At 44.5% G+C, this 17,462-nt stretch overlaps 1 protein-coding gene across 2 annotated transcripts in view; it reads left to right on the forward strand.

Annotated features, from left to right (window-relative positions):
* EXOC4 (exocyst complex component 4) overlaps nt 1-17,462 on the forward strand; it is a 314,358-nt gene that overhangs the window by 32,263 nt on the left and 264,633 nt on the right. For both annotated transcript variants that reach the window (XM_063397129.1, XM_063397130.1), the window contains exons 4-6: nt 5,854-6,038; nt 7,475-7,584; nt 15,671-15,914. In XM_063397129.1, coding sequence (XP_063253199.1) covers nt 5,854-6,038; nt 7,475-7,584; nt 15,671-15,914 — 539 coding nt within the window. The remainder of the gene's footprint in view (nt 1-5,853; nt 6,039-7,474; nt 7,585-15,670; nt 15,915-17,462) is intronic.

Below are 17,462 nucleotides of genomic sequence, written 5' to 3' on the forward strand. Positions count from 1 at the left end.
TGTTTGTGTAGGACTTTTTTATTTTATCTCGAATTATGACCCACCACGTTGTTTTCTTTTAACCTTTCTCAGTTGTGTGTTCATGTTTTCATATCTGTTATCCAAATTCAGAACAGGCTGGTTTCCCAGCCAGAAAGGGTTTGGTTTTCCAGTAAAATCATTAATAATTGAGGAAGGAATTCTTCCCTGGGAGGGTGGGGAGGCCCTGGCACAGGGTGCTGTGGATTCCTCATCCCTGGAAGTGTCCAAGGCCAGGCTGGCCAGGGCTTGGAGCACCCTGGGGTAGTGGAATTGTCCCTGCAATGGGGACTGGGTGATTTTTCATGTCCCTTCCAACCCAAACCATCCCACGATTTGATGATTCTATCATTAATTTATTTTATTTCCCTTCCCTGAAAATAAAAAAAGCATCAAACTGAGACTTTCCACTTTCTCCCTGCTCACTTGCAGGCCTGTGGGGGTTCAGCAGAACCTTTGAGGGAATAAACAGATTCCACTGTAAGCAGATTGGAAAACTTTGGCTGAAGTCAGAAAAGGAGGAATTTTGACAAATACCTTGTTAGCACTTAGGTTCTCGTTTGTTGTGAAATGCTGAATTAAACCCTTCCAAATTGCCTGTTACACTAAGCAAGTGTTTAGCTGTGTTTTCTTTTTAAGGCAATTAAGGCCTGCTCTAAACTGCCTGTGACCTTTAAACAAGCTGCCTAATGGTGCTGGTGCCACGGTTATTTTCTATAAACTTGCAATTTTTAGCTTATACAAAGCACAGCTCTTTTTTCAGGCTTATTTCATCTCTATTTCCTAAAGGCTCTTTGCTTGTTGTAGGTACTAATGAGTAGAGAGAGATAAGAAGATTTGAACATCAGGAATTACTATCAGATCATCTAAGCCAAATTCTGTGCTAATCCAGGCCAATATTTTAATTAGTGTTTGACTAAATTACGGTTATTGTGTGTTCATGAGCAGCTTTCAGTGGGACAGAGAGCTGAATTCAAGAATTAAAAAGGTGCTGGTGGGGACTGCCCATTCTTTTGGTACAATTTGCTCATTGTAAAGCAGTTTTTATCCACAAGAATAACAATTTGTTTATTGTTGATTCCCTTTTCCAGCTGCTCTGTGCTGCTGTGGCTCCTCTCTGCACCCCAGCCCCTGCCAAAAGATTAATGTGAGGGAGCTTTTACCTGTAATTCTCTTTTGTGTCCAGCTAGTCTAACACAATAACGTGATCCCCTGCAGAAAAACAAACAAAAATCACTTTATTTCCATTGAACTGAGCTGTGTGTGTTGAAAAAAGAGCCAGGAGGAGCCATCAGCTGCTTTTCCTGAACCCTTGAACCACTTGTAGTCCTTCTGAACAACTAATTTCCAGGTTTTCTTGGGTTGCTTTTCCATTATTTCATTAACTGGAGTCTTGCAGGATAATTCTTCCTCTCTCTGTCCAATTCCACGTCTTTTAGTCCTTTTGGATGCAGCCAGCAGGTGATGGGAGTGTTAAAAACCAGGGAAAGGTGGTTGGCATCTCTTGCATAATCCAAGTTTTGGTGTGTTGGGAGCATAAAGTCAAAAAAGTTTCTCCTAAAGTTCCACTGTTGATCTGCCTTTAGTGTATATTAAATTTTGTGCATTTTTTATTGATGTTTTTGGTTCCTTTTGGTCGCTTACGCTGTTCTGGGCTGGCTCATCCAGCACACAAAGGTTTTAATCTCATCTTTTTTATTCTGGAATATAATCTTGGTTGCTGATTTATTGCCAGGACCTAAATCATCTTTCTGTGATCAAAACTGCAGAAAGGAAAAATGTTTGGGTTTTAGTACAATATTTATATTTGTTGCCATCTAAACCAACTGGAGACCTTCCTTTGGTTTCCATGAAGATGAGTAGAACAAATGGTTGAATATTCCATTTTTTTCCTTAAAAGATGTCCTTGACAGCTGCATTTTGACCTTAATATATTTTTTTTGTGAGCAAAAAACTCTTTAGGAACAGGCAAGACAAAACCAGAACTGAGATGAAAATTTAAATTCCCGTTCCTTGCGTTTCAGAGAAAACTTCTCCTGGATGCCTTGGAATTTTTTTTAATGTCACTTTGCTCTGGTTTCACCTCTTTTCTGGCTGCGTTTTCATCTCTCACTTTCTCAGGATGACAAATGTTACTCCTCGCTCTGGTGGGATTTTTGGCCCAGCTCCCAGGGCAGTTGCAGCTCCCCTGAAGGGATTGAGGGGGTTCAGGTGCCTTTGGAATGGGAAAATTTGGGGAAAAAAGGAAGAAGAGAGGAATTAACGTTTCCAACTCTGCCAGAGCTTCCCACATGGTGTCTGAGCTGCTCCTCTTGTGTGAGCTCTGCCACCTTCCTAGGGAGAAGGAAATTGGGTTTTTCCTTCATCTTTCCTTTCCTTCAATGATTTGTGATGGCCAAACATCCCCAGCTAGTCCCAGATGGATAATGGGGAAGGAAGAGAACGGACAGTGTTGTGTATCAAGTGAGGAGATTTAAAAATTAATGTAAAAGGTTTGTTTGTTCCATGGATATTCCAGGTTTTTCCTGGGCTTGGAGGCCAGGAGTGCTCTGCTGATGGATGTTCTTTCAGCAGAGTGCCTTTGGAATGGGGAAATTTGGGGAAAAAAGCTCCACGTGCCAAAAGAAGAAGAGAGGAATGAACGTTTCCTCTTCTGCCAGAGCTTCCCACGTGGTGTCTGAGCTGCTCCTCTTGTGTGAGCTCTGCCACCTCCTCTGGGGAGAAGGAAATTGGGTTTTTCCTTCATCTTCAGGGTGGTTTAGTGATGTGTGATGGCCAAACTTCCATAACTGTTCCCAAATGGATACTGTGGAGGAAGAGAATGGACAGTGTTGTGTATCAAGTGAGGAGATTTAAAAATTAATATCAAAAGTTTGGCTGTCCCGTGGATATTCCAGGTTTTTTCCTGGGCTTGGAGGCCAGCAAAGGAATACACTGGTGATGGATGTTCTTTCAGCAGAGTTAATATTTACTGGTACTGAGGGAGCAGCTCTCAGCTGGGCTGGCTGCTCACTGTATCTTTGCTTTTAATTTTTAATGTTTGGCTGACAGGTTTGTTCTGAACTGAGATCCTGAAGCGCAAGCAAATGTCTTATTTCACTGACAGCCTCCTCAGTTAGCAGGGAATGGGGGTTTTAAATTTTATTTTAAACCTCTCCACGCCAAACGTGCTCCTTCCAGTTTCTTACAACATCAGCACGGAGGGTTTGGAAGCTGCAGATGGGTGCCATCATTTATTTATTAGGAACTGGAAATCTCTGTTCAACAGAAAACCAACTGGGAGGGAGGCACAGTGAGAGTGTTGCTTTTAGGCACTGATTTGTCATTCCTGGTGGGTTTTGTCTGCGTTTGGGTTCTGTCAATGTTTATTTTTTAGGCTAGAAAAGGAAATCAGGAAATTTCAGTGCTCATGAGGTGTCAGCTGGGCATTATTTCAGATATTTAATGGTGTAGCCACAGGACACAACCCTTGTGCAGCCTAAAGGATGAGCCCTCCTAAGCTTTTTCAGTCATGACTTGAAGCAAATTAAATTTAAGCCATTTTCTTCCCATTTGTGGAATTTGGAATAATGGGGTTTTTTGGTGTTTCTGTAATGGAAAGAAGAACAACTATAAAACACCATTGTCACTATCTTCTTCTAACACTTTTCTACTTAATAATCCTCTTATTTGGGGATAAACCATGCTTTGATTTTTATTAAAGAACTGTGTTTTCACTAACTTGTTTTATACATATGCTTAATATTTGAAGGCTGCACATTAAATCTGAATTATTTGGACTTTGGACCCTTCTACATAATTTGTTTGGGAACAGAAATAAAATATTACTTCAAGATTTTCTGCTTTAGAAGAGTTTTAAGGATAGAATCATCCTGGGATTCAGACACTCCCCTAATCCAAGAGGAAAACTGCAAAATTGAATGAATTGACAGTGAGAGTTGAATGAATCGATGTCTGAAAATTGCCCTGTTTCCCCCCTGTTGTATTATCCCTTTTTCTGACCCAGGGATGGGGCAAATGAGAGGTGTTTTAAAAACTTTTATTCCATTTTCAGTCCCGTGTGAAGGGTGAGGCAGTAGAGATGTCACAATTCACACCATCACAATCAGAAGCCAAACTATTTCCTAATTACAATCCATTATAATCCATTATAATCCATTTCTTGCCCTATCAGCTTGTGCCACCCAGTGCTGTTGATGCCTTAAAGCCAAACATCTAAAATTACCCCTGGTGGGTCCTGCTACAGTGCACCTTCCATAGTTTTATTTCTCCAAAGTATCTGGCATTATCTGCAAGGCCATCCTTTGTTTCTAAACTTGTTTCCAGTTCCATTTCTCTCTCAACAATGTCCATCCCATTCCATGGCATTTCTAAGTCAGCATTTCTCATCTCAAAGTTTGCACACAGATGCACAAGACTGTGTGAGCCTCCTGTCAGGCTCTGAGAATTCCCTACAAATCCATTTCCCACATTTCCCCTCTCTCTCGAACGGGATTCAGACACTCCCCTAATCCAAGAGGAAAACTGCAAAATCCAATGAGTTGACGGCAAGAATTGAACAAATCAATGTCTGAAAATTGTCCCGTTTCCCCTCCCTGTTGGATTATCCCTTTTTCTGACCCAGGGATGGGGCAACTGAGAGGTGTTTTAAAAACTTTTATTCCATTTTCAGTCCCATGTGAAGGGTGAGGCAGTACAGATGTCACAATTCACACCAGCACAATCAGAAGCCAAACTATTTCCTAATTACAATCCATTATAATCCATTATAATCCATTTCTTGTCCTATCAGCTTGTGCCACCCAATGCTGTTGATGCCTTAAAGGCAGTAATTTAAAATTACCCCTGGTGGGTCCTGCTACAGTGCACCTTCCATAGTTCTATTTCTCCAAAGTATCTGGCATTATCTGCAAGGCCATCCTTTGTTTCTAAACTTGTTTCCAGTTCCATTTCTCTCTCAACAATGTCCATCCCATTCCATGGCATTTCTAAGTCAGCATTTCTCATCTCAAAGTTTGCACACAGATGCACAAGACTGTGTGAGCCTCCTGTCAGGCTTTGAGAATTCCCTACAAATCCATTTCCCACATTTCCCCCTCTCTCTTGAACGGGATTCAGACACTCCCCTAATCCAAGAGGAAAACTGCAAAATCCAATGAGTTGACGGCGAGAATTGAATGAATCGATGTCTGAAAATTGTCCCGTTTCCCCTCCCCGTTGTATTATCCCTTTTTCTGACTCAGGGATGGGGCAGCTGAGAGGTGTTTTAAAAACTTTTATTCCATTTTCAGTCCCATGTGAAGGGTGAGGCAGTACAGATGTCACAATTCACACCATCACAATCAGAAGCCAAACTATTTCCTAATTACAATCCATTACAATCCATTATAATCCATTTCTTGCCCTATCAGCTTGTGCCACCCAGTGCTGTTGATGCCTTAAAGCCAAACATCTAAAATTACCCCTGGTGGGTCCTGCTACAATGCACCTTCCATAGTTCTGTTTCTCCAAAGTATCTGCTCTTATCTGCAAGGCCTTCCTTTGTTTCTAAACTTGTTTCCAGTTCCATTTCTCTCTCAACAATGTCCATCCTATCCCATGGCATTTCTAAGTCAGCATTTCTCATCTCAGAGTTTGCACACAGATGCACAAGACTGTGTGAGCCTCCTGTCAGGCTTTGAGAATTCCCTACAAATCCATTTCCCACATTTCCCCTCTCTCTCGAACGGGATTCAGACACTCCCCTAATCCAAGAGGAACTCTGCAAAATCCAATGAGTTGACGGCAAGAATTGAACGAATCAATGTCTGAAAATTGTCCCGTTTTTCCCCCCAGGTGTCAGCAGTGGATTCCCTGGAGGGTCCCCTGCTGCAGGTGGAGGGGCTCAGTGACCTGAGGCTGGAGCTGCACAGCAAGAAGATGAACCTGCACCTGGTGCTGATCGACGAGCTGCACCGGCACCTCTACATCAAATCCACCAACCGCGTGGGGCAGCGCGGCAAGGACAGAGCCAGGCTCGGGTGGGACAGCCCTCCCCGGCCCCAGCCTGCCCCTTGCACTCAAACCTGCATTTCTGGCATGCAAACCCCTCAGGATTGTGCCTGGGAGAGCAGGAAATTCAGATTTGCTGTCGCACCTCCGAGCCCGCTCGCGTTCTTTCGCTTTTCTCAATGCTTCTCTTTTGCTGCTTCCCACAGCTCCTTTGTGCATTCTCTCCCTTCTCTGATTTTATCCCTTTCCTACAAATGTCATGGTCATGAGGCTCAGGTCAGGGAGAAACTGCTCGTTTTCTAGGAAATATCCCAAGTTTTAAAAGCCTCCCAACCAACCATAAGGGGATGAGATGGAGGCCGCAATATTTAAGTGTCTGAGCTGAAATGTGTTGGTTCAGATGTGTCTCCAAGGTGTTTTAAAGTTGTTGAAACTTCTTCCCTGATTGGTGCCTGTGGTCAGTGGAAATTCAGTTAATACAGGCTATTTTTTCCTGATTTTGCTAATTCTGAGTTGTTGCAGGGAAGGAAAAAGTGGCTGGAAAAGACAGACGCAGTGTTGGGAGATAATTTTTGCAGAGTGGGGAGCAAAAGGGGAGCCAGCACTTGATAGAGATGCAGAGAAAAGATAAATGAGCTTTTTATTGTGAGAATGAATAAAAATCTGCTTGCCAAAAATACGAGGCAAGACAGCCAGTTGCATTAAATGAATTTATGAAAGAAAGGATTGATTGAAATTGAAATTTCTAGGAAGGAGGGTTGCTAGCAAGTCATCAGTCTCTTCCTTACTCATCTTCTTAATTAAAAACAACCACAAAGCTTTGGTGTACCCAGACTGGGGCACTGCTAATTAACTGCACTTTTGTGTGGCTGCTACTGGGACTTTTCTCTTACTCTGGATTCTCTTTGTTTCACTTTCCCTGATTGCAGATATTTGATAACAGCAGCTCTTGCTGCAAGGGTGGCTTGTGGCTTTGGGTGGTTCTCCTGCAGGATACCAAGCCTAACCCTCATTTTTTCACTTTTCCATGAGTATTTTGACCTCTGAGCAAACATCCTGAGCTCCATCATAGGAGACTTCCACATTTCTTTCTTCTAAAACCGATTTCTTGCCTGTGTTCCCCTGCCACATCCAGCAGCTGGGGCAGTGGGACACATTTTTGGCAATTAATACAATGTGAATTGATGATGAAAAGTGGAAAATGTTTTTATTTTTGGGTAGGGAGGTTCATTTGGGAAGGGATGCACGTAGCTGTGCTCAGAGCAGGAATGGGAAGGGCAGGAAAAAAGTTGGAGGTTTCTGATGGGAATAAAGAAGTTTGGAGGATTAAAAAGTTGACAGAAGGCACAGAAATGAGAACATCTATTTCTTAGGCTTAAAATGTAAGGAATAAGTGGATTATTTGTTGTGAATAAGCATTGTAAATAACAATCAACTGTTTGCTTTAATTCTTTGCCTCACGCAGGTCCCTGGTGAAAGACGCCTCTCCTGTGCCTCTGATGGATGTCACTAATTTATCCACACCTCGGAAATTCCTGGAGACTTCCCAGTTCAGTACTCCTGGAAGCTCCAGCAGTGAGTATTTAAGCCATCCATATTCATTTGTAGATCTTCAGCTGATTTTTTGCTGGAGTAGGAGGAGGAAAATAATCCCCGGGTGGCTCAGGGGAGACAAAAACCTGAGAGGTGATTTGTGCAGTGTCATAAAACCAGTGGGTGCTGTGTCCAGGGGCAGAACTCGCTTTTTTCCCTCATGGAAAATGATCTTTTCCCTCTCCTAACCCCCAGCAGCTTCAGTTTCCCGTGCCTGTTCTCACCTTGATGGTGTTCTTGATCCCTTGAGCAGCAGAGATTTGCAGTGTGGAGGTTTCCTCAGCATTATTTACTGCTGGCAGCAGGTTCGTGTGGATATTACTGAAGTTTTTGATTGTCTGGGAGCCAAAAGGTCAAACCTGTTCCTTGTGGGAGCTTTGTAACTTTGACTGAAGGTCTGGCTGTACACAGGAATAATCTGGGGCTGATCTTTTATTCGTGTTACTGCAACAAACACCAAGAACTCTTTCACTGGTGCCTTTGTCTGAGGCTTTGGAAGGGCTGCAGAGAGGGGAAATTAATCTTTGTATTGTTTCAGGAGATTAATAAATGGGGTTGTCCTTGATGAATAATACAGAAGTGACCTCCAGTCTCTTCCCCCTTTCAAACCTGTTTGAGTATTCCTCAAATGCAGAGAATCTTCCCTTCTCTTTGCAGCCTTATTAATTCTTTTGTCCTTTTGTTTCTGGTTTTGTCACATTTGCCTTCGAGATTGTTCCATTTGATTTGCTCTTATCTTCTGCTCCTGGAGGGGTTTTGTTCTTCAGCTCTGCTCCTGCCAGGCTGCTCTTGGAGCCTGGGGCTGTTTTGCTGTGTCCTGGAGGTTTGTGAGGAGTCACAAACTTCCAGAGCTGGAAGGAAACTGCAGCCTGGTGACTCAAAATCTTGAAGAGAAGAACCAGATGAAGGTTCTGAGGGAAAAACTTAGAAATTCCTGTTCTGCTCTGTGATCAGTGGGAAGTTAGTTGAGTTTTCTTGCAAAAGATCACAGCATTTTGAGGAAATAAACCACAAAAACCTGAATCCCAGCCTCACCACTAGAAATAGAATGGTTTGGGTTGGAAGGGACCTGAAAGAACATCTAGTTCCAACCCCTCTAAATGCTAAAATACTCATTTTTCAGTGAAATTTATAGTGTCTGCTATTTCCTCCCCCTAAAATATTGCTCTTCTGTATAGCAATAAAACCCAAAAGGTCTGAACTCATGGAGCTGATGGGGATCTCCCACCTCACAGCTGAGGAACAGAGCAGGACATGCCCCTCCTGATCTTTTTTGCAGATCTCTCCTTGCTCTTCACACCCAGCAAATTTCTTCCTTTGCTCGTGTTTGTGCCCTGCATCCTTCAGTGAAGTGCTGGGCGAGTGTCCCTCAGCCTGGCAAAAATGTGGATTTTAACAGAAAACATTTGATCTGCACAAAATATGCACATGGTTCTGCTTCAAGTGCACAATGTACTTATGGAGATTATTTTCCCCGTGTGATTTTATTGAAAAGTAGCCTTTTCCAGGACTGCACAATTAGCAGAGAATTTCCAACTTATGCCTGTGCATAACAAAAGCTGTTCCTGCCTGTAGCCACTTAAGTTCTTTGGCTTTTTATTGATGAAACAAAGTGTCTGTGCATATTAATGGGTGTCATTCTAAAGCACTGACTCATTCATCCCACCCCAGCAAAGATGCCAAAATTTGGAGTCCTTCCTGCACTCCCTTCCCAGAGGAGACTTTACCTTGTGCTGTAGAATCTTTATAAGGAAATTAAAGCTGTTCCTGCCACACGTAAAATAAACAAACCCGTCGGTGACGCTCACCTGAGGATTGCAGATGTGGCAGCTCACCAGTAACACTTTCCCTTCGTGCCAGTTCAGAGAAATAAATTTCTCTTCCTCTGCCTGAACTTTCTGAAAGGTATTTAGGAAGGTTGCTGCTTTGCCAGGCTCTTCCTGGAACTCTAAAATGTGCTGGCAAACCCAAGAGTGCCCTTTCCTGGGAAATTAGGGACAATGCTTCTTAGAAATCCTGCAGAAGATGAGCTGGTGGTGACAGTAAATACTGCTGTGGGTGGCATATGTAGATTTTATGCTGAATTTCTAATTGATTTCAATGATTTTTTGGAGAAAAAAGAGTTTTTAGGGCCAGGCAGTGTGGTGGTTCTAAAGTCAGGTCTAGGAACTGTTCCTGGCTCTCTTTCTTCAAGAACCAGAGATTTCTGTGACAACATGTGGAGACCTCTAAACCTGCTCCTGCAGAATTCCTGCAGGAATGTCCAATTTTCAAGGTGAATCTAAGAAATGCCATTGTGCCAATTCCTTGTCACAGGTGCCTCTATTCCAAACATGCTCAATAAATCCTCAAAATATTTCTTCTCTTCTTAGGAACCTCACCTGAGGATCTGACACCAGCTGGGTAAATTGCCTTAGTCATTTTTTTCTTAAAATTTAATGACCTGGGGTTGTGTTTGGGGAAGGAAAGGGAAAATCTGGGAGATTTTAGGTCTGTGTGGTGAAAGCCAGGAAAGCAATACTTTATTGCTCTTTTTGTATGATTTCATGAGTTGTTCCTCTGTGTGGTCCCAACATCAAATAATTGGCTACAGTGCACTCATTATTTTTATTTGGAGACTTGATTTTCATGCTTGTATAGATTAGGAGGATTTTGAAATGGGTTTTCTTCTGGGTTTAGTAGAGATGCAGAGCAGAAAATTCCCAAATCTTCCATTTCTGCAGGAATTGCCCATTTGTAGCTCCATGAACGTGTCAGAACAAGGATTCAGCATCAGGAATTAGCAGGTGATGTTCCTTCAAATCTGAAATGATGCCTTTGGGCCACCAGGAACTCGTGTGCTTTTCTCTGGAAGGATTGAAGGTACAAAGGATATCACCAGAAAGACATAAATCATGGAAAATAGTACATTAAATTTTACAAGACTCCCATAAAAGCCTGTGGATAATGAAACCTTCAGTAATGAGGAGCAGCAAATTTTGGCCGTTCACTGGCATGAAAAACAAGACCCAAGAGCCTTTTTTTCAGCTGCTTTGCTGCAATGAGTTCCCAAAGTTGGCTTTTTAGGGATCAGAGCGGAGCTATTAAAAAGCTCCTTGCAGCAGGTTGGTTCCTTGGGAAATGGCAGCACTGAGCAGATGAATTCCAGCTGGAGCAGAGATTTTTGTAGGGCATCATCAGAGCAGGGGTAATTCCAGAGGTGGGGAATTTCAGCTTTGACCCACGGCTCAGTTTCTGCCTGCATGGACACAGAGTTGAGCATTTCCAGATGAAAAATGGTTTGGTTGATGAAAAATTTGTGAAAATGGCTGCAATTTTTTTAGAGAATGTGGCAAAACCATCACTCCTTCAAGCTGTTGTCTTAGGAGGCTTTTCATAAGATGTGTTTAAATGTTGTTTTTCACGAGAGGATCAGCCCAGTCAGAGTGGGTTCAGGAAAGGCAGGTCCTGCTTGGCCAGCCTGATCTTCTGTGGACAAAGTGAGGCCCTTGGAGGTGAGGGCAAGGCTGGGGATGGCTCAGGTCTGCCCAGACCTTGGTGGAGCCTTTGTTTCCCAGAACATTCTCCTGGAGAAAGCTGCTGAACCTGGGTGAGAGCACCCAGGCACCCTCAGCACCGGCACTGGGGTGGGTGGAGTTGATCTGCTGGAGGTTTGAAAAGCTCTGCAGAGCTCTTGGGTGGATCCCAGCTGCCCCAGGGACCTTTGAGTGTCCAGGTGGTGTGGACTGACCATTTCCCTGGGATTCTGAGGCTTTGTTCTGCTCCCATCCCTGCCTTCCCCTGGCTGCCCTGAGAACAGGGGTCTGCTGTTAAAGACTGAGGCAGAGAAGGTATTTCGGCATTTGGTGCCTCAGCCTCTTCCTTTTGTCACTATTTCCACCACACCCAGCAAAAGATGGAGACTCTCCCTGGCCCACTTTTGATTGCTGATGTATTTATAGAAATGTTTTTATTGTCCTTTGCAGCAATAATCAGGTGAAGTTCTAGCTGGGCTTTGGCCCTTCTCATTTTCTCCCTTCACAACCTCACAACATCCTTCTGTTCCTCCTGGGCTGCTTCATCCAAAGGCCAGGAACTCTCCTTTTCCCTGAATTCCAGTCAAAACTCTCTGTCCAGCCAGGCTGGTCTTTCTCCTGCCTGCTCATCCCTTGGCTCATGGGGACAGCCTGCTCCTTTAGGATTTCCTAAATTTCCTAATTTCCTTTAGGAAATCCTAAAAATGCCTTTAGGATTTCCTTCCTGAAGGATGTCCAGCCTTCCTGGCCTCCTCTGCCCTCCAGGACAGGCTCAGCCCAGCTCCTGGACTGTCACAGTCCAGGACATCCCTGTGGCCACCCTGGAGGGTTTGGGGACCGGACAGGGGGTCTGGGGTCTGTCCAGGGGCTCAGGCAGCCTCACACAGAGCCCAGGAGGACACTGCCTCTGATCCCTGCCATGGAGTGAATGCCCACAGTGTGTGAAGAATCACAAGCCAAGAGAAATCAAAATAAGCAGTAGTTAGTTTATCACAGAGTGTAAATGTAGAATTTAGGATTTTTAGTATTTGGGTTTGAAGAGGTGAAATGGAGGAATTGGGGAGTGGTCCTGTCCTCCTTGTTCTTGTTCTTTCCCCCCATTTTCTGCTGAGTTGGATTTTAAGGATTGGTTTAGAGTAGAAATTACATGTTAGCATAGGCAGTGAGTATTGGTAAGATTCTGTCAATAAAAAGTTCATTTTGGATGTGTTTGGGGCAGGGAATGGTACAAAGGGTCCGGGACCCTCTGACCCGCCCAGTCCCCCGCGTGTCCTGCTCTGCTGGGGACGCCCTGCAGAGCTGGGACAGAACTGAGAGATGATGGAGAATAAACAACCCTGGAAACTCGGACTGGGGACTCAGCCTGGCTGCTCTGGCTCCGGGGTGAGACATTTGGGGCAAGAAAAGCTCAAAAACCCCACAGACCTCACGGAACAGCAACCCCGAGGAGAATCTCAGGGAACAGCAGCCCTGAGACTGCACAGGCCCAGTCTCTGACAGTCCAGGGGGGCAGCTCTGCTCTCCCCCTGCTTCCTTCCAAGAATCCAAGCTAGGAATAACTTCACCCCAAAGAATAACAAAGTTACTCATATTGCCAGTTTGGGAGTAAATACAAAGCTCTCCCTTCTGGGAGCTGAGCTCAGGGACAGCTTTCCTCACCCAGGGACTCCTCTGCCCACTGGGAGCTGCAATTTTCCAGGTGAACTCCTTAATCAATGCCTGGGTCCTTTGATGCCTTTCTGGAAGAGGAAGGGGACAGGAGGAGCTTGTTCAGCCCAGAGCTTTGTGCTCAGACAGCCCCTTGATGACATTAAATGGCAGAAGGGGATGTTTGAACTGCAAAAGACACGAGGAAAGGACATCCTCAGTTACCCAGGGTTGGGATCTTGGCAGATCTCACAGATAAATGGGCCCTAAAACACCCAGGGCCAATTTAATAGGGCCAATGTGCAGGGAACACACTGAAAAAACAAGTTCCCACTGTTTTATCCAACAGCCACATCTGACAGAGCCTCCAGAGCCGTGTGCAGCTCCCAGATATCGAATTGTTCACTTTGCTCTTGTTTGGAAGAGATGTAGATCAATGTCCTGACTATTTGAGGATGTTGGAAATTGGTTTGCTCTTTGGAAAATGGAAGAGTGTTTGTCTCAGGGTGCTGGCAGAGTTCTCAACAAGATTGCTGCTTTTACTCCTCTTAAATGCTGTCCTCACATTTGGCTACGGTTCCGTTTCCTCCCTCTTGGGTGTTCATTGTGTGAAATTAAGAATAATTTACAGTCTGCTTATGATGGGACCTGTCCTCTGAGAGGCTGCTGAGGCTGGGAAATATCTGCATTGAACTCAGTTAGGGTTTGGTTTTCTTTAAAGAAGAGGTTGAACCTTTCTTCCTGCAGCATTTCCAGTGTTTTTTCACAGCTCTGGTTCCATAGACCTCATTTTCTGTGTCCGTGCCTGAGTTTTGCTGTGGGTTATGGAGAATAACAAATAACAATAACAGAGTGGGCAGGGACCAGACCTGCAGCCACAAAGTCCTGGCAGCTCTGTGGGGTGAAAGGTCTGTGATGGAGCAGAGCTTTGAGCAGGAACAGGTCTGCATCCAGTTGTTAAATTCCAATTGGTGTTTGAAATGTCTTTCTATTATCCTTGCTTTTTCTGCTGTTTTTTTTTTTTTTAATTAATGTGTTCTGGGTGTTTCTAGTTGCTTGTCCTGTAACTTGCTCACATTTAATTGAAAGAAATGTGTGTGAGAGAGAAGAAAGCACTGTTTGATCTTCCTGATGTTCATTCTCAGGGGATCATGGAATAATTTGGAGTTGGAAGAGTCTTTTTAAAAGTCATCGAGTCCAACCCTGCAGCCATGGGCAGGGACACCTCCCACTGTCCCAGGCTGCTCCAGCCCCAGTGTCCAGCCTGGCCTTGGACATTGCAGGGATGCAGGGGCAGCCACAGCTGCTCTGGCAATTCCATTGCAGGCAGGAATTCCTGCCCAAGATCCCACCCAGCCCTGCCCTCTGGCAGTGGGAGCCATTCCCTGTGTCCTGTCCCTCTGTCCCTTGTCCCCAGCCTCTCTGCAGCTCTCCTGGAGCCCCTCCAGGCCCTGGAATGTGCTGGAAGCTCTCCCTGGATCCTTCCCTTCTCCAGGGGAACATTCCCAGCTCTCCCAGCCTGGCTCCAGAGCAGGATCCATTCTCACCCCACTCTCTCCTGCTGCTCTGGGGTCAAATGTGAGACCCTGTGAGCCCTGAGCTCGGTTTGAGCCACAGGCGCAGGGTTTGGAATCCCACTGCAGGAAAAAAAGAACCTCTTGAGTGATTGGGGCTGAGCTTGGTGTAAACTGGCACTGAGGGGAGCATTACCCATTTATTGTGATTATTTATAAACTGGCACCATCCTTGGGCTGTTGTTTTTTTTGGTCTTGCTCTTATGGCTGGTCAGAGCTCAGCCTAAGGAGCTCCCTGAGCCATTCCCCACTCCTGCCACATTCCCTCCACCTTCTGCTGGCTCTTCTGACATTTCTTCAGCTTCTTGGAAAAGCTTCGAAGGGAGAAATCTGTCGAGGAGTTGAAACCAGGGGAGTCATCTGTCACCCAGCAGCCTTTTCAGGGCTCAGCCCCAGTCAGATGTAACAGCCTTTGGGTTTTAATTCCAATCCAAGGATCTGGCGTGGTGGATGGCACAGAGTGGCTGCAGATCTTTCCAAGATGCTTTTCATTCAGTTTGCCTTGCAGACACTTAACTTCACAGAAGTGTTTAAATATATTTATTAAATGTTTCACCCAGTCTTTAACAGAGGCACGCTTTTGTTGTTGCTGGGTGTTATCTGTAAATTAGGAAATGTTGCTTAATGAACCTACTTAAAACAAGCAGAGTTCTCTCTTGCTTTCCCCATCCCCTGTCGCTTAGCAACAGGATTTCTCCCTGTGCAATCCCTGTTACTTCAGGACCATGTCTGCACTACCCTCTCTAATTCTTCTCACTTTACCCTTCTAGAAGCCTTGCTGGAAGATTTGAGTAACTTCATCAAGCCCTTGACAGACGTAATAAAGCAGAACAAGATAAAATCAAACAATCAGTCACTTCGGCAGCGGAAACTTTACCGAATTCATCAGCAGTCCCTTAAGCTTGATAGTGTTTGTAATGAAAATTCCTCTCTTGTGAGGAAAACAGCAAGGAAAAAACAGCTGGGGAAGAAACAGAGTGGGTTTGAGCTCCTTGAAACACATTCAGGGGATTTGTAGGGATATTGCACCTTCTCATTTATGAATATCTCAATTGCACCGGACTTCCTCTATTTCCTAACACAGAATTTGTGCCATGAATTGTTCCTAAATCAGTGCAGTGTGCAGGCTGCTGTGTTTGTGTCCAGGGAAACTCTCAGGAAAACAGAAACATCCACTTTCTCCCAAAATCCAAGTGTTTCTGGTTTCCCTGTTCACCCTTGCTTGCTGCACGTGCTGGGAGCTGTGTGAAGCCAGAGCAGCTCCCGTGCTGCTCCTTCAGGGCGCTGATTTTGGGTTCAGCTGATAAAATCTGGGCTTGAAATCTCTTCCAGTGCGAGACTCGAGCCTTCTGGAGATCAAAGAGGACACGGAGCTGGATCCGGAGGAGAACAGCGCTGTCTTCATGGGGATCCTCATCAAGGGGCTGGCCAAGCTGAAGAAAATCCCAGAAACAGTGAAAGCCATCCAGGATCGCTTGGAGCAGGAGCTGAAGCAGATTGTGAAGCGTTCCACCACGCAGGTGGCTGACAGTGGGTACCAGAGAGGGGAGAACGTTTCCCAGGAAAACCAGCCTAGGTAAGGATGTTTCAACTCCCAGCCCCTGATTGCTGCAAAAAAAAAATAATAAAAAAAAGTCCTAATTGATAATATGACTCGAAATGAGAAAATTCAGCTCGGTGATTTCGAGTGTGGCAGAGTCCAATTAAGCTGATGCAGGTGCAAAGCTTTGAAATCATGTATGGAACTAATTCTATCACCAATGTATGGCCGAGTCTCTAATTGTTTTGCAGCCCCATTTACGTTAATAGCAAGGTGTGGAAGCCAACTGAGCACTGGGGTTGTGGTGCTCCTCAGAATTCACTGAAACTGGCCTTTGGAACAAAGGATTCCAGCAGGAATCTCTTCCAGCTGAAGTGCTCCTCTCCACATTGTCGTGATCGTTGTCCAAAGGGAATTAATGGCAGAAAATTAAAGTGTGTATCTTCATAATGTGCAATATTTGTAGTGGAAAATCACTCCCAAGGAAAACATCAGCTTGATAAAAACTCCTTTTTTTAACTCCTCTCATTAGCACTGCTGTGGAAACAGTTCCATTTCGAAGAATTTGTGGAGTTACAATGCTGATAACTCATGAAAATGAGCTTTTTTTGAATGGGTCAGAAGGCAGAATTTTAGTTTCTGATGCCAAGAGTGTAACACATTCTTGATAACTTGTTTTATGAAGCAGTCTGGAGGGGTTGTGTGGCTCCTGGTTGTCTGTTGGAGCTGATAAATTGGATCAGATCATATATCAATGCCATTAACCTGCCCAGAGGGTTGAGTGAGGCACAGAAAGGTTTAATGGGTTTTGGCATCTCTTGGAGAGTGTAAGGCTTTAAGATGCTCTCATTCTAGAGCCATGGAAAGTGTCTTGAATTCTTGTTGAATACAGACATAATTAGAGCTCGTTCTAAACCTAAATCACACGTGAAGTTTACAGCAAGCAGGTGAATTCATTTCTATTGAAAAGAATAAATTACACTGTGGAAGGCCATCCCCACCCCTTAAATTAGCTTCAGTTTTAAATCAAAGCTCAGAGACTTCCCTGCTGTCAGGGGAAAAATAAATCTGAACAACAAGGCCCTGCTGCTTCAACAGAGCTCTGTGAGACCCCAAATTTGAGCACAGTGCAGTGCCCAGAACTGCTGAACTGTTCAGATTATCCTGGAAGTCCAACCCAAACCATGCTGTGACCGAGGATGAGGCTGACAAATTCCCCCATTCCACTGGGGGAATCCTGGTGTCATTCCTTTGGAAACCCCATGCAACAATTATTTAGAGCCCCTCTTGTTTTACAAGAGAGAAATGATTTGTAGAACCTGGCCAGAAAAGCTGCAGATCTGATAACAGCCACTGCTGGTCTCATTCTTCTTCTCTTTTCCTTCTTTCCTTAATAAGCTTTTCCATGTGGGTTCATTTGTATATAAAAATATGGTTAATTACTCCCAGATTTTTAAACTCAAGATTTTTCTGGTTTGTGATGGCTCTTGGTGTGTTCTCTCAGATCCTCAGAGCTTCAGGAAGGGCAGGAGCAGGTTCCAAGCAGCTCCTTGGCCCTGGGGGAGGATGACTTTGAAAACTCTG

Source organism: Prinia subflava, chromosome 4, assembly GCF_021018805.1.
Source record: "Prinia subflava isolate CZ2003 ecotype Zambia chromosome 4, Cam_Psub_1.2, whole genome shotgun sequence".
Lineage (NCBI taxonomy): Eukaryota > Metazoa > Chordata > Aves > Passeriformes > Cisticolidae > Prinia > Prinia subflava.